General features: G+C 35.3%; 1 protein-coding gene across 3 annotated transcripts in view; it reads left to right on the forward strand.

Moving 5' to 3' along the window:
* prkg1a (protein kinase cGMP-dependent 1a) overlaps window positions 1–14,238 on the forward strand; it is a 98,094-nt gene that overhangs the window by 44,200 nt on the left and 39,656 nt on the right. For all 3 annotated transcript variants that reach the window (XR_010895241.1, XM_067386982.1, XM_067386981.1), the window contains exon 4: window positions 10,389–10,494. Coding sequence is in view for 2 of the 3 variants with exons in the window: in XM_067386982.1 (XP_067243083.1) it covers window positions 10,389–10,494 (106 nt within the window). In the remaining variant the exon portion in view is untranslated. The remainder of the gene's footprint in view (window positions 1–10,388; window positions 10,495–14,238) is intronic.

Raw genomic sequence — 14,238 nt, forward strand, 5'->3', positions numbered from 1 at the left:
TAAAGATCTGAACAACTTTGACAAGGGCCAAATTTTTATGGCTAGGTGACTGAGTCAAGAGCATCTCTGAAATAGCATGGCTTGTGGGTTGCTTCCGGTCAGCAGTGGTGAGAATTTACCAACAGAGGTCCGAGGAGGGACAAACCACAAACCGACGACAGGGTGTTGGGCACTATCCTCGTCTGGTCCAAGACAACAAGGTCTACTGTGGCACAGTCACTGAAAATTTTAATTATGGAAGGAATGTGTCAAAACACACATTCTGCTGAGTATGGGGCTATATAGCCGCAGACCAATCAGAGTGCCTATGATGACCCCTGTCTACTGTCGAAAGCACCTACAATGCATGTGTGTGTTAGAACTTGACCTTGGAGCAGTGGAAGAAGGTCACCTGTTAATTTACACAATTTGAACATGCACAATTAAATGGTTAGTTCACCCAATAATGAAAATTATGTCATTAATGCACCAATAAGCTGGATGCCAACCGCCGTAGAAGAAGTAGTAGCGTCACTGTGGATTTTTATTACCTTTCTGGACATGGACAGTATGCCGTACAAACACTTTCAATGGAGGGACAGAAAGCTCTCGGACTAAATCTAAAATATCTTAAACTGTGTTCCGAAGATGAACGGAGGTCTTACGGGTTTGGAACGACATGAGAGTCATTAATGACATAATTTTAATTTTTGGGTGAACTAACCCTTTAATGTTTAGTTTGGGTACTTCACTTTTTGAATAACAGTCATTCATTCTGAATTCAGAAATGAGTAAATGAACAGTTACAGTTAGATAGATATACCCTAAAACAAAGATGAAAATTTGCTAGCAAATACATGGGTTGTTTAATGGTTACTTTATGTTTTAGCATTTTTATTTAATAATAATATTTATATGTAATAATGAATATATTAATAATTATAATAATAATAGTAATAAATAGTATTATAATAATAATAATATACACATATTCTTAAAATATATTGCTTTATTGTTGTAGTCTTTTCACATATTGTTTAATGAGTGCTTAATTTTTCAGAATTGTAATTTAATATAATAATAATAATAATAATAATAACAATAATAATAATTATTATTATTGTGCTAGTAATATTATGCAGATATTTTTTAAAGCATATAATGTTATTGTTGTAGTCTATTGCATATTGTTTTATTGGGTACTTAGGGTCAGATTTACTAACAGCTTGCACCAGTGCAAACCCTCTTTTACTGTTAAACTACTGTCGGGATTTACTAAAGAAAAGGTGTAGACAGTTATTTTTGCAGCTGCCCTTATTGTTTATGAATTTGTAGGAGTTTCCCTTTCAGACACAAAATTTATGGGAGGAGAGTATTTAAATAAATCATGCAAGGTGATTTACTAAGGTTTGTGCTAGTCAGTTTACTGTTATTCTGCTGATTATATGGTTACATATCCGCAGACCAATCAGAGTGCCTATGATGACCCTTATCCACTGTTGAAAGTGACTGTCTACAATGGGCATGTGAGTGTTAGAACTTGATCTTGGAGCAGTGGAAGAAGGTCACCAGGTCCGATGAGTCCAGTTTTCTTTTACATCACGTTGACGGCTTTGTGTGTGTGTGTGGTTTACCTGGGGAAGTGATGGCACCAGGATACACTTTGGAATGACGACAAGCTGGTGGAGGGAGTGTGACGCTCTGGGCTGCTGGGAAACCCTGTGTCCAGACATGCATGGCCACTTTGAGCAGAATAATGCACCTTGCCACACTGTATACATTGTTCAGGAATGGTTTAAGGAACTTGATGAAGAGTTCAAGGTGTCGCCCTGGCCTCCAAATTCCCCAGATCTCAGTCCAATTGAGAATCTATGGGATGTGCTGGACCAACAAGTTGATGTGCTGCTAACATCTTGGTGCCAAATACCACAGGACACCTTTGGGGGTCTTGTCGAGTCCATAGTGGCGCGTCGGCGCTGTTTTGGCAGCACGCAGATGACCAAAAGCATATTAGGCATGTGGTCATAATGCTTTGGCTCATCTGCGTATATTGAATTGTGTTTGTACTTTTGCATGTCTGATTGGTCTTGTTTTCTCTATAAATGAAAAAGTCTGTGTGTATGGCATGTTTGTCACCTTTAAAATATGCCTGTAAATCATGACAGTAAATATGGTTTATGGGGGAGATGAATCAGTGTAGGGTTGCAAGAGAACAGGTCGTGTCAGGGCAAGTTCGGTAGTGATATGTTTTCTCTCCCTCATGAATAATATTAACTCGTGTGCTATCAGAGAGCATGCTGGGACGTGTGTTGCCTCTGACCACACGGCTTCTATCTCCATGTTAATTGAGAACATCATTTTTATCAGCGCTGCTGGGAAGAATCTCTAGGTGTTGATGGCCTGCAGGGAAACTGTTTTGCTCAAAACCTTCTCATATCAATCTTCCCATATAATTTTTTTTTTTAGCTATACCACTAGGTGATATAGCTAAAAAAAAAATATTTTCATATGTACATATATAAAGTATGTATGCACCCATTGGAGATCCTCTATAATAGCACACAATAATAACATGCACAATTAATGTTTAGTTTGGGTAGTTAACTTTTTGAATAACAGTCATTCATTCTGAATTCAGAAATGAGTAAATGAACAGTTACAGTTAGATAGATATACCCTAAAACAAAGATGAAAATTTGCTAGCAAAACAACTTAATGTAAATAATATTGTAATAATACATACATACATATTTTTGCAAATATTCTTAAAGCTTATGTTTTATTGTTGTAATCTATTGCATATTGTTTAATGGGTACTTAATGTTTTAGCATTTTTATTTAATATTTATATGTAATAATGAATCTATTAATAATAATAATAATAATAATAAATAGTATTATTATAATAATTGAACATATTCTTAAAACATATTGCTTTATTGTTGTAGTCTTTTCCCATATTGTTTAATGAGTACTTGTCATTTTTATTGAATATAATAATAATAATAATTATTATTATTATTATGCAAGTAATATTATGCAAATATTTTTTTATGTTATTGTTGTAGTCTATTGCATATTGGTTTATTGGGTACTTAGAGTCAGATTTACTAACAGCTTTCGCCATTGCAAACCCTCTTTCACTGTTAAACTACTGTCAAGATTTACTAAAGACGCAGTGAAAAAAAGGTGTGGACAGTTATTTTTGCAGCTGCCCTTATTGCTTATGCATTTGTAGGAGTTTCCCTTTCAGACACCAAATTTATGGGAGGAGAGTATTTAAGTAAACCATGCAAGGTGATTTACTAAGGTTTGTGCTAGTCAGTATTAGTCAGTTATCTACACTGAAAACAGATGGGCGCTTATATCCTACATATAGCTGCTGATCGGGTTCGGGGGGAAGGGTTGTCCTCAAAATGATAAGTGCACACATACATTATGGGGGGAGTATTTTAACTTACGTGCTGCAAGCCATGCTCATTTTCTCTTGTCAGTCTTTGACATAAAATGCAAGGCATATGACGCCATATATGGCAGTCAACAACAACGCAGCTTACCTGAGCTCATTTTAATTTTTACTAATGTTCAAAAAGTTTCTGTTTGATTAATTCAGTCACGCTTTTTACAGTGTTTTAACAATGCGGCCCTATGGATACCGGAACAGGGCAGCATACAAATAGAATTTAGAATCCCTCATGCCGGCAATCATCGTTTTCTCAGGAAAAAGGTGGATATTGTGAATATTACATATATTGCGCAGATCCATACAGACATGACCAGAAATGAGATCTGCGTCCAGGTGTAGCAATCACCATTTCCTCGGGCGTTTAAAATGTATGCATAAATCATAGGATGGAAGCTGTGCTGTTTTGTAAAATAGACATTTGATCCAGCTTAAAGGAGGGATTTAGATTCAGGTAAATATGGAGTAAATTTGAAATGCAGCACAAGTAATGTTTGTGTTCATGAACATATGTTGGCGGTCGTGTAGGTGGATGCTGTTAAATTGTTGTGTGTATCTGATGAATTCTGATCTGCCACAGGGCTGAATGTCATTATGAATCCAAACAGGAGCTGATTTTGCTCTCTCGCTTTAATAGACAGCAGAGAGTGGGTGTTTTAAACAGTAAAGTCACTGCCTGCATAACGGCTGTTTTGCACTACATAATAAATCTGCAAGGACTGTCCGTCTCTCTGTTGTGTGGTTCATACCTCTCTTTCTGTTACTTGCTCTCACTCTTATTCTGTTTCTCTCCTTCAAGGCAGAAAAAAATACAGGTGTCAGATGAAAGTCTGAAGTATTTAACTTAGACCCGATGAAGTCGGTCAGGCACAAAACTGAACTCAGTCTTAACAATACATCTTGTTATAGATTTTAGGGAGAAAGGCATTACTTTTTAAAAGTAACTTTCTCCATCACTGGCTGGGACCATTGTATCCTTAATCTCAAACAACTGGCTTTCATTCATAGATCCTGAGCTTCCACACCTTTGCTAGCACATTATTCATTAAATGTATTACATTTATGCATGTTATGAGATTCCATCACATTTGTTTTGTAAACATAAATAACCATCCATTTATAATATTTGCCCATGCAAACAGCTTCAGCTTGTCTGCTATCAGTGATGCTCAACAAAAATAACAGCGAGCATTCTGCTCAAAACATCACGTTTGTTCTGAGAATACAATTCAGGTATATTTAGAAACAAAAGTGTGCAGACTTTTTGTGTTTTGCTTTTTTGGTGCTTCCTCAATGCGCAGTAACACACCAATGTGTGAAGTGTATGTTGTGACAGAATCATAGACTCTCTCCCAGCCTCAGCAGCAAGACAGCTCAACTTCATTAATTATACAGTAAATCACTAACAACACTTTTTACAGCTCTGTTTATCTTTTATTTATATACTGTAGGACGCTTTCAATAATTTTTTTTTTTGTTTTCAAATCTCAGCAGTATCAATAGTTTTACTAAATGCCGTGTTGTAGTTAATTACGGGGTTTTCAAAAAAAACTGACTTGCTCTGAACAGAGGAAGAAAGAAAAGCTGATCCAACAGAGCCAAAAGGATTGTTGTGTGTTCTAGTAAGTTTTTAGAAATCATCACTAGCAGCAGCTGTCAAGATCTTTGTGAGATAGGACACAGAAGTAGTAACAATTTATTGACAAAACAGCAGACAAGACACAAGTAGTTGGGTGAGACGTGAAAAGATCTAAACGATAAGGAAGGGCACATGGTACGGTGATAGGCAAGAGAGAATGACTGCTGGAATCAGCCCCAGGACAAAACAGGCTAGAGATCTAAAAAGGTGGTGGTAGCACCAGGCAGAAGGTTATGGCAAAGACCAGAAAAGAGTACAATAAACCAGAGATCTGTTGCTTGCAGCTCACAGACATTAAACCAGCCTAGCTGCTGGGCAAAGGCAAACACGCGAGACATGACAAGGAAACAACGCAATATCACGCGTTCAAATCTCCACTCAAACACTTTGATAATGGCAGGTGGGTCTGTTACATTCACTCCTTAGAAATGAAAGAGGAACAATAAAAAAATCGAATGCCTGTGACATTTCTCACAGATTCCCTGTCATGTATTACAATGTATTAGGCAGCAAATCAATATGCAAATGTAATAAACACGCTCAACCTGGACAACAGTCGAATACAGTTGCAGCAATTGCAAAATGACCCTTTGTGCTTGTTTAGTCTACTGTACTTTTAAGCTTAGTTTTTTCTTACTTTTTTATGGACAGAAAACTTGCTAAAATGCAATATTTTTATTGTATTTTTTTTAATACTTTTTATTTTAAAGTATTCAGATACAGTTCATTGAATTGCAAATATATGCATAATTCGCAACCCTTTTGAAATAGTAGGTTGTTGCAGAGCTCATTTAGTGTAGTTGTTGTTTTTATGGTGACAACAACTGATTAATCCTCTGAAGGGCTATATGTGTGTATATATATATGTGGAGTGCTCACTCTTGTGTAATTATGTTTCATTCATACTGGAAGCTGGAGGGCGCTCTCTTGCAGAAAGTCCAAAACGGTTTTGTAGAAGTAATTCAGCTATAGAAGGCATGCATCGACGTCACTTTCCCGCCAAAAACGCGCTCCCTCAGCTGGACTGAGTCACAAAAGAACCTGCTGCATGACTGGATTTAATAGGTGAAACTGCGAAAACGCGAATAAAACTAACAAATTACACTAAAGGTTGGAATTGAATGTGTTCCTTACAACTTGTCAAATAAACCTAATCCATGGATATTGACATGTAGCCAGGAGTTGTGTTTCCTGACATTTATATGTGCCTGATTTGATGCTGGGGAAATGCATATTATTTATGAATATTTTATATAACTACAATATTAGGTTTAAATCCACGTAATCACGTATATAAATGTTTTATGTATCGTCATATTGTCCAGACCTAAGTTTTATAGTATAGTTTTTGTCAGTGTTTATTTAAAAACACCCAATTATGCAGAATATAAGATGGAAAATATTTAATTGATGATTTGTCAACATAATATATAACAATACAATATATACGGTATGATTTTACCTCAAAATCCAACAATTTGACACAAAATGATAACTGCAAATGCTTGTTTCTCTGCTTGAGTCGAGTTGTTTCTGTGAATTGCAGCAATACATTTGCTTCTTTTTTCTGTAGCTTTCTGCAGTTTTTAAATATATACCTCAGGTTTCATGTCAAAGCTATTTGTACAGTCAATCACAAAGCTCTTTCCCATTTTGGAAGTGTTTTGTGTGTTTTTCGCGATCATTCACGATGAAAACAAATGCTGCCACTCAGTCTTTTGCCACTTAGCGGGCGTGACCGCAGTCGTAACGGTCGGCGGTGACGTCACGTGCATACCCTCTATTCACTGTAGCAGCAGCTGAATAAAATCAAAATGAAGAAACATACTGACTGATGAAACGTGAAGACAATAAACTCACGATTGCGACAGGATATGGTTTATGCTTGTTTTTCAAGCCACCTAAAGGTATTTATTGACAATAAAGTATATGAATAATGCAGTGCTAATTGACAACCTTTTTATTGTTTTGAACAAAGTTTATGTTCGCCAAGGCTGCATTTATTTAATATTTATTTAATCAAAAATACAGTAAAAACAGTAATATTCCGAAATATTACAAATTAAAATAGCTGTTTTCTATGTGAATATACTTTAAAATGTAATTTATTCCTGTGATCAAAGCTGAATTTTCAGCATCATTACTCCAGTCTTCAGTGTCACATGATCCTTCAGAAATCATTCTAATATGCTGATTTGCTGCTTAAGAAACATTTCTGATTATTATCTGTGTTCAAAACATTTGCTTAAAATTGTTGGAATTGTGGAAACCATGATACATTTAACCTATAATTTTTATCGATTCTCTGATGAATAGAAAGTTTAACGAACAGCATTTATCTGCATTTATTGTCATTGTCACTTTTGATAAATTTAATGCATCCTTGATGAATAAAAGTATTAATTTCTCTCTTTTTTTTAATCTTACCACAAAGGTTTGAATGGTATCATGGTTTCCACAAAACTCTGAATCAGCACAACTGTTTTCAACATTGATAATAATCATAAATGTTTCTTGAGCAGCAGATCAGCATATTAGAATGATTTTTGAAGGATCATGTGACACTGAAGACTGGAGTAACGATGCTGAAAATTCAGCTTTGATCACAGGAATAAATTGCAGTTTACAATATATTCACATGGAAAACAGCTATCTTTAATTCTAATACTATTTTACAATATTAGTGTTTTTACTGCACTTTTTGATTAAATAAATCGAGCCTTGGTGAGCAGAAGAGACATTTTCAATTGTACAATTACAATTGATATGTTTCCAAACTTTTGATAGGTACTGTATTTTCTGCCTTACTCTGATCTTTTTTACATTGTATAAAATCCATGAGGACTTAATGCACAAGTGTTTGTAGTAGGGCTGAATGATTAATCGCATTTGCGATAATATCAAGATTTGACAAAACGCAAAGGCTGCGACTACACGCTCGTCACGTGACCGTGAGAGTAAAGCAGTCTGCAGAGGAAGCATCAACTTGGCATGCTACGATTATGCCTGGCCTACAGGAAAGCACAGTTTATGTTTAATCTATCTAATATCGTGTTGGTCATACTATACAATAGAGATGGGAGAAAAGATTCTCTCTCTAACGATTCTGGATCGATTCTGAGCTTAGTTTTTAACCACAGATGCGCGATGACGCTGCGTGTGTTTTAGAAACTTATTCTGCTTGCTTCCAAGCCACTTAGATGTCCTAATTAAACTAAGGCCTAATCCTGTCTTAGTCTAAGCCCTTTCTTATATTAGTTTATTTAAAATTCTTAACATGCAATTGTTTTAATAAAATTTTTTAATGTGAAATTATTTTAAAAAGTACGTATAATTACGGATGTAATTAAATAATAATAAAAAAGTTTTATTAATAAGACTAATCAAAAAGAAAAAAAAAGATCAAGAATCATTTTGGAATCGGACTGTGACTCCCAGAATCAGAATCGGATCGTGAGGTGCTTAAAGATTCCCACCCCTACATTGATTTATTGCTTGTCTTTGTTGAATACTACAGAAGATAAAGAGCTTAAAAAATAATCACTTATTAAATCGCAATCGCAATATTGGTAAAAATAATCGCAATTAGATTATTTTCCAAAATTGTTCAGCCCTAGTTTGAAGTACATAAACCAATCATAAAATTGTCATTAAATATAGGGGAAAATATTAGATATTGGTTATTGTTCAGAAGTGTATTTGATTTCTTATTAAAAGCAATAAATAAATGTAACAATAAATGTATTTACACTTCACATGATAAAAAGACCCATGTGGCAAGTAGGTATGTTTTGAAAGGCTGTTTATTTCATGTTGTTATCAGAGACTATTAAAAGATTTGAGCCCATCATAAATTCAGATGAATTCCCCTACATGAGTCAGTGACTGTATTCAGATTTGACAGCTCACTGTTTATTTATTCTTCAGTGTTATTCTTCATCACCGCTGGAACTTTTCACTGTATGTGCAGTTTGAAGCACTTCAGTATATTTTTGTGTGCAAATCAATAATAAACACATTTTAAACAAAATAAGGCATCATTTTCCAAAAAAAAAAGTAACTTTCACATACAGCAATGTCACCTTGTTTTTATTTCTTTAGCGGTGTCTATAATATATGCAAAACCTGTTTGTTACTTTGGCAGCAGTCTGGCCCTCTCAGAAAAACAACAAGGGTTCAATTTATCTTTGACATTTTCTAACATCATACAGTAGTTTCTGTTTCATTGATAGCTGTTGGTCCATCAAGATAACTCATCTGTGTCTTAAAGAAGTGCACAGTCCTGCAGGAGTCAGAGTTCAGTAGACCAAGAGGAAATAAACAAATGCACTTTCCTAGAATGTTGTTTCTCTTTCTCTGGAATACTGCATTCAGCCCCAGCATTCCTCCTTTGAGTCCACACTTTGATGATGAAATATCCAACAGTCTATGCTGCAATATTTCTAAATATTTAGCCATTTAATGCTGTTTATCATTATGGTTTGGATTCAGCAGTTATATAATGTTAGTTGGGTTTACTGCACAGATTACCAGTACTTACCCATGCATTGTGAATAAGTTAAACTTCATTGACATTTTTGTATAATATAATATAATATAATATAATATAATATAATATAATATAATATAATATAATATAATATAATATAATATAATATAATATAATATAATATAATATAATATAATGCATTATGAATTTATAGTGGAGAAAAAAAAGTGTTAATAATTTATATTTTAATGCTTAAAATATTAGTATTCATATAATTCCACCCTTGTGCCTTAAATTATACTGTGTATGAAAGTTAAATATGATTATTCTACAGGGCTGTTGGTTGAAGAACGTTCTAAGATGTGCAATTATTTTCCAGTAAATGCACAGCTAAAGTAGTTCCAGTCAGTTCTTGACCACATTACAGTTCCATATTACTTCATAAAATTATTTCAGTTATTTCAAAGGTCTTTACAGCTCACAACAGCAAATGAACCAAAACCCACAAAGACACATTTGTGGGTTTTGCTTTGCTTTGCATCGTAAACTGCATTACCACCTCGGGTGTGCATTATTTTTTCTTATAATTCAACGGCCTGTCGTCAATTATTCTTTACATAAAGACTTGTTCTTAAGCTCTGTTTGTATTAACCGTACACTGAAAATAATAGGAACAGAACAGACAATTAAATCGATAATCACAATTATTTGTATGACAATTAAATGTCCAAATTTCATGTTCATATTGTAAGAAAAGCTTTGGGTGATGATTATGATGATGTTCACAAACTGATGCCTTGTTTTCTGATGTTTTTCAGCTGTGACCAGTGTGAAGTTATGGGCCATCGACAGACAGTGCTTCCAGACCATCATGATGAGGACAGGACTCATCAAACATGCAGAGTACATGGAGTTATTGAAAAGGTGAGCAGCTGTCTCGTCATGGAAGTGCGTCCCTTTCTTTATTATCTGACATCTTAATTTGCATAATGGCACCCAGAGAAGAGAGCAATGGGGCATATTTTACATATTAAAGACAGAATTCTCAATTCTGCATTGTTGGGCTCCAGAGCCAAACTGGATGAAAGAAGTCTTCATCAAAGACTTTAAAGACACTGAGGCAGAACAGATGATTTTCTTGGAAGCTTCAGCAATTCACTGCCACAGAAGCTCTCTATAGCTCCCAATCTCCTTCCTCTCCTCCTTTCATGATCTCGATCTCTTAGACTCTCTGTCTTATGTATTAACATGTGAAAAATAAATGGTAATGCAATCGTTTTTAATGAATCACCTAATGTGGTTTCATCTAATGTTATTGATATTACCCCATCCCTGCTGCTGTATTTATTATTTGAATAATTAGACCTAATTTTGTCAATTATGCTTTGAACCTACAGCCATTAACAAACAAAAGCAGAGTGCATGTGAAAGGATTAGATGCTGAGTTGAACTTGTGCATTTTATGGATTTGGCCTATAGGTCAATATGAAATTTAGGTTTCATATTTAGTCCTGAGCTAATCCAGACTCACGCCTATTATGCAACATTGTACATGTGATGCCATGAATTACTACAGATATAGGGTACTTACCCAGATATTAAGTTCTTGGATTATTTCACAGATTTATCTCTGTTTAGTTTGGAATGCAATATATATATATATATATTAGGGGTGTAACGGTACACGTATTTGTACCGAACCGTTTCGGTACAGGGCTTTCGGTACGGTGCACGTGTGTACCGAAGCATTACATTGCAACCAATATTCACCACCAATAACCGCAATAAGCTCTGCGTTTTGTTACTTTCGATAAGAAACAAAGTGTCATCCTTCAAATTCTGTCCACGAAATCATGAAGTTTAAACAGAAAATGCCATTTTGACGTGCTTTGATGTGGGGTGACAGATCACTGTACAGGCGCCTCAGTTCAACCGGCAGCGCGAGCGCGGAGCGCAAGTGAATGTGTTCATCTCTTCCTCCTTAATACTAGTTACAGAATAAACATGAAAGAACATCTGAAGGTATGTTGCAAGATTCAGTACAACTTACTGAAACGGTCATATCTCATGTAATCGCTCATTCAGTGTTTCAACGGTGGAAAGACATCAATGAAAGCGTCCGTATTCAACAATATGTCATGATGCATTTACCTCAGAAAAGTCATTCAGTGTTCACAGCTTGTTAGTTCGCTAGAGAAATGAACTCTTTCGCTTAATATATGCACTGTATTAGCCAATATATTCATTATTTTACTTAATCTTTTAGTGATATCCTGATTAGGCTATTTAATGTATGTTTAAATAAATCTGTTAAAATAACAGCCACTGTGTAGAAATGATTATATTTCAACAACGAATTGGAGTAAAAACATTTAGAAGTTAATGCAAAAACTGCCTTAGGTGCAGCTTACAGGTTTGCATACAATTTGTTATTTGAGTGTTGATAATTTTATCTAAAAATAAAAAGCTATTGAATTTAGGCTAATAGTTTGGGCTTCTTTCAAGTTAGGGCTCCTTACATAGTTTATATCATTAGCAGAGATCATTTTTTTTTATCCTTAAGAAACTTTTAGTTTTAATTTAATTTAATATATTTTAAGACAAAAACACAATTTGTTCAGTAAACCTCTGTTTAATAATAAAAAAAAGCAATTTTATGTTTAGTTTCTCCACCTGCTGTACCGAAAACTGTACCGAACCGTGACTTCAAAACCGAGGTACGTACCGAACCGTGAGTTTTGTGTACCGTTACACCCCTAAAATATATATATATATATGGCAAAAATGTTGATGACGTATATTCAGGCGCCCCCTTTCTACTTATGGGTGCTCCGTGTGTGAAGTCAATGGGGATAATTCAGGAATTCAGCTGGCATTTAGTTGAAAAACAATTTTTATCATAATAATAATAATATTAAAATATGAAGGAGACGTGCAGACAGGCCCAGGGGCATGGCAATGAGATGCAGTGTCTAGAAGATATCTAGAAGACAGCCTCTTTCAACTTGACACAGCTCTTAGGGAATTATTACCACAGGGAGAACATTTTAACTGTGACCTTGGCAATTACCACTACCTCCGAGGGGAGATGCAACCTTGAATCTCATATAAAAGACTGCAGTATAAGAATGGTACATATTCTTAGATGCAACAGATTCTTGCAATAAACTCAACCCCTGTGGAAACCACAGGGGAGCTGCAGATCTACTTAATTACCCCAAGAAAATAAAGGGAGGGTGCTCACACCCTGCTTGCATTCTTCCCAGAATCCAGGCTGATTCACTTTATTAAGGAAAGTGCAGAATAACAAGAATGACCACTTACTTAAAGGGTTAGTTCACCCAAAAATGAAAATTCTGTCATTTATTACTCACCCTCATGCTGTTCCACACCCCTAAGACCTTCGTTCATCTTCGGAACACAAATTAAGATATTTTAGTTTAAATCCGATGGCTCTTTTTTTTCTGGCAAGATTCTGAAGTGTGTATTCACTTTATTATCCCATGAGGCCACGAGAGAGGATTTGTGAATGGCAGTGAAGTGACGGAACTGATGCTGTAGGTCACATGATAGTGACAACATTGCAAACAAGGTAGTACGTTCAGATTACATTCATACTACACACATTCATTCTATATAGAATACACTTTTTTAGCGGTCGCAAAGTAAGTACTTATTCAAGATAAGTACTTGAGAGTATGTGATTTCAGACACAGCCCTGATTTTCTCGTCATTGTCGCAATATTGCCCATTACAGTTCAATTCAGGCATCAGAACCACATCCTCTTGCAGCAGATCTACATTTGTGTGCAACAGATAAATTCCTGGTGCTGTTTTCACTCCTTTTATGAACTCTTTGTGAGTTCTCAGCTGGTAAAAAAAAACTAAAAAACATCATATGTACGCACATACAATTAGCGCATTTAGCACAACACACAGCATTGTTTGGTAGATTGTGGTACGTTGGTAAGTTCCATCACAAAATATACATCATAAAAGCCATATTTTTTTGTTGGTTTGTGTGTTTTGTATCTTTAGTTTTGGTGTCTGGCGCAAAACATGAGAACTTTCATAGGTTATTTATTTAATATATTTATAATATTGAATATGGATATTATAAAATTGAATAAATGCTGGTACTTCTCCAGGCTTATTGACAGTTGTTGAATATTAGGTGCATACGTCCCCCTATGGTGGTTCCCAAATGTCTATGATGGTTACAGCCCTGATACTTTGAATCTCAGATAGAAATATAATATTTCTTGAAAGTTCATCAGCAACCTTTTCAAGTGAAATGACAAAGAAAATAAAATCCAGTAATTTTCAGAAACAAATGTTTGCTCAGAATGGCCTTTCCATAAAACCTTTAGATTTCTCTGCTGCAGTCTTATGCTAAATTGTAATAGGAGACTTTAATGGCCCTTTGAATTTTTTATGGCATGTGAAATATTTATGCAGGAGCTGTTATTGATGTATGATCATCTCATGACACACAGCAGTGAAACATGGATGCATCCCGTCCCTGTAAAAGTGTGTGCATTCGCTAATGCAACAAGACAAAGATGCACAGATCTCATCAGGGACAATCTACGGCCCCTCAGGACAGCGGATCAGACGGCCTCTCCTGCCATCTCATGCTGAACATGATTCATTTATATTTAGATGAAT

This window comes from Chanodichthys erythropterus, chromosome 5 (genome assembly GCF_024489055.1).
Source record: "Chanodichthys erythropterus isolate Z2021 chromosome 5, ASM2448905v1, whole genome shotgun sequence".
In the NCBI taxonomy this organism is placed as follows: domain Eukaryota; kingdom Metazoa; phylum Chordata; class Actinopteri; order Cypriniformes; family Xenocyprididae; genus Chanodichthys; species Chanodichthys erythropterus.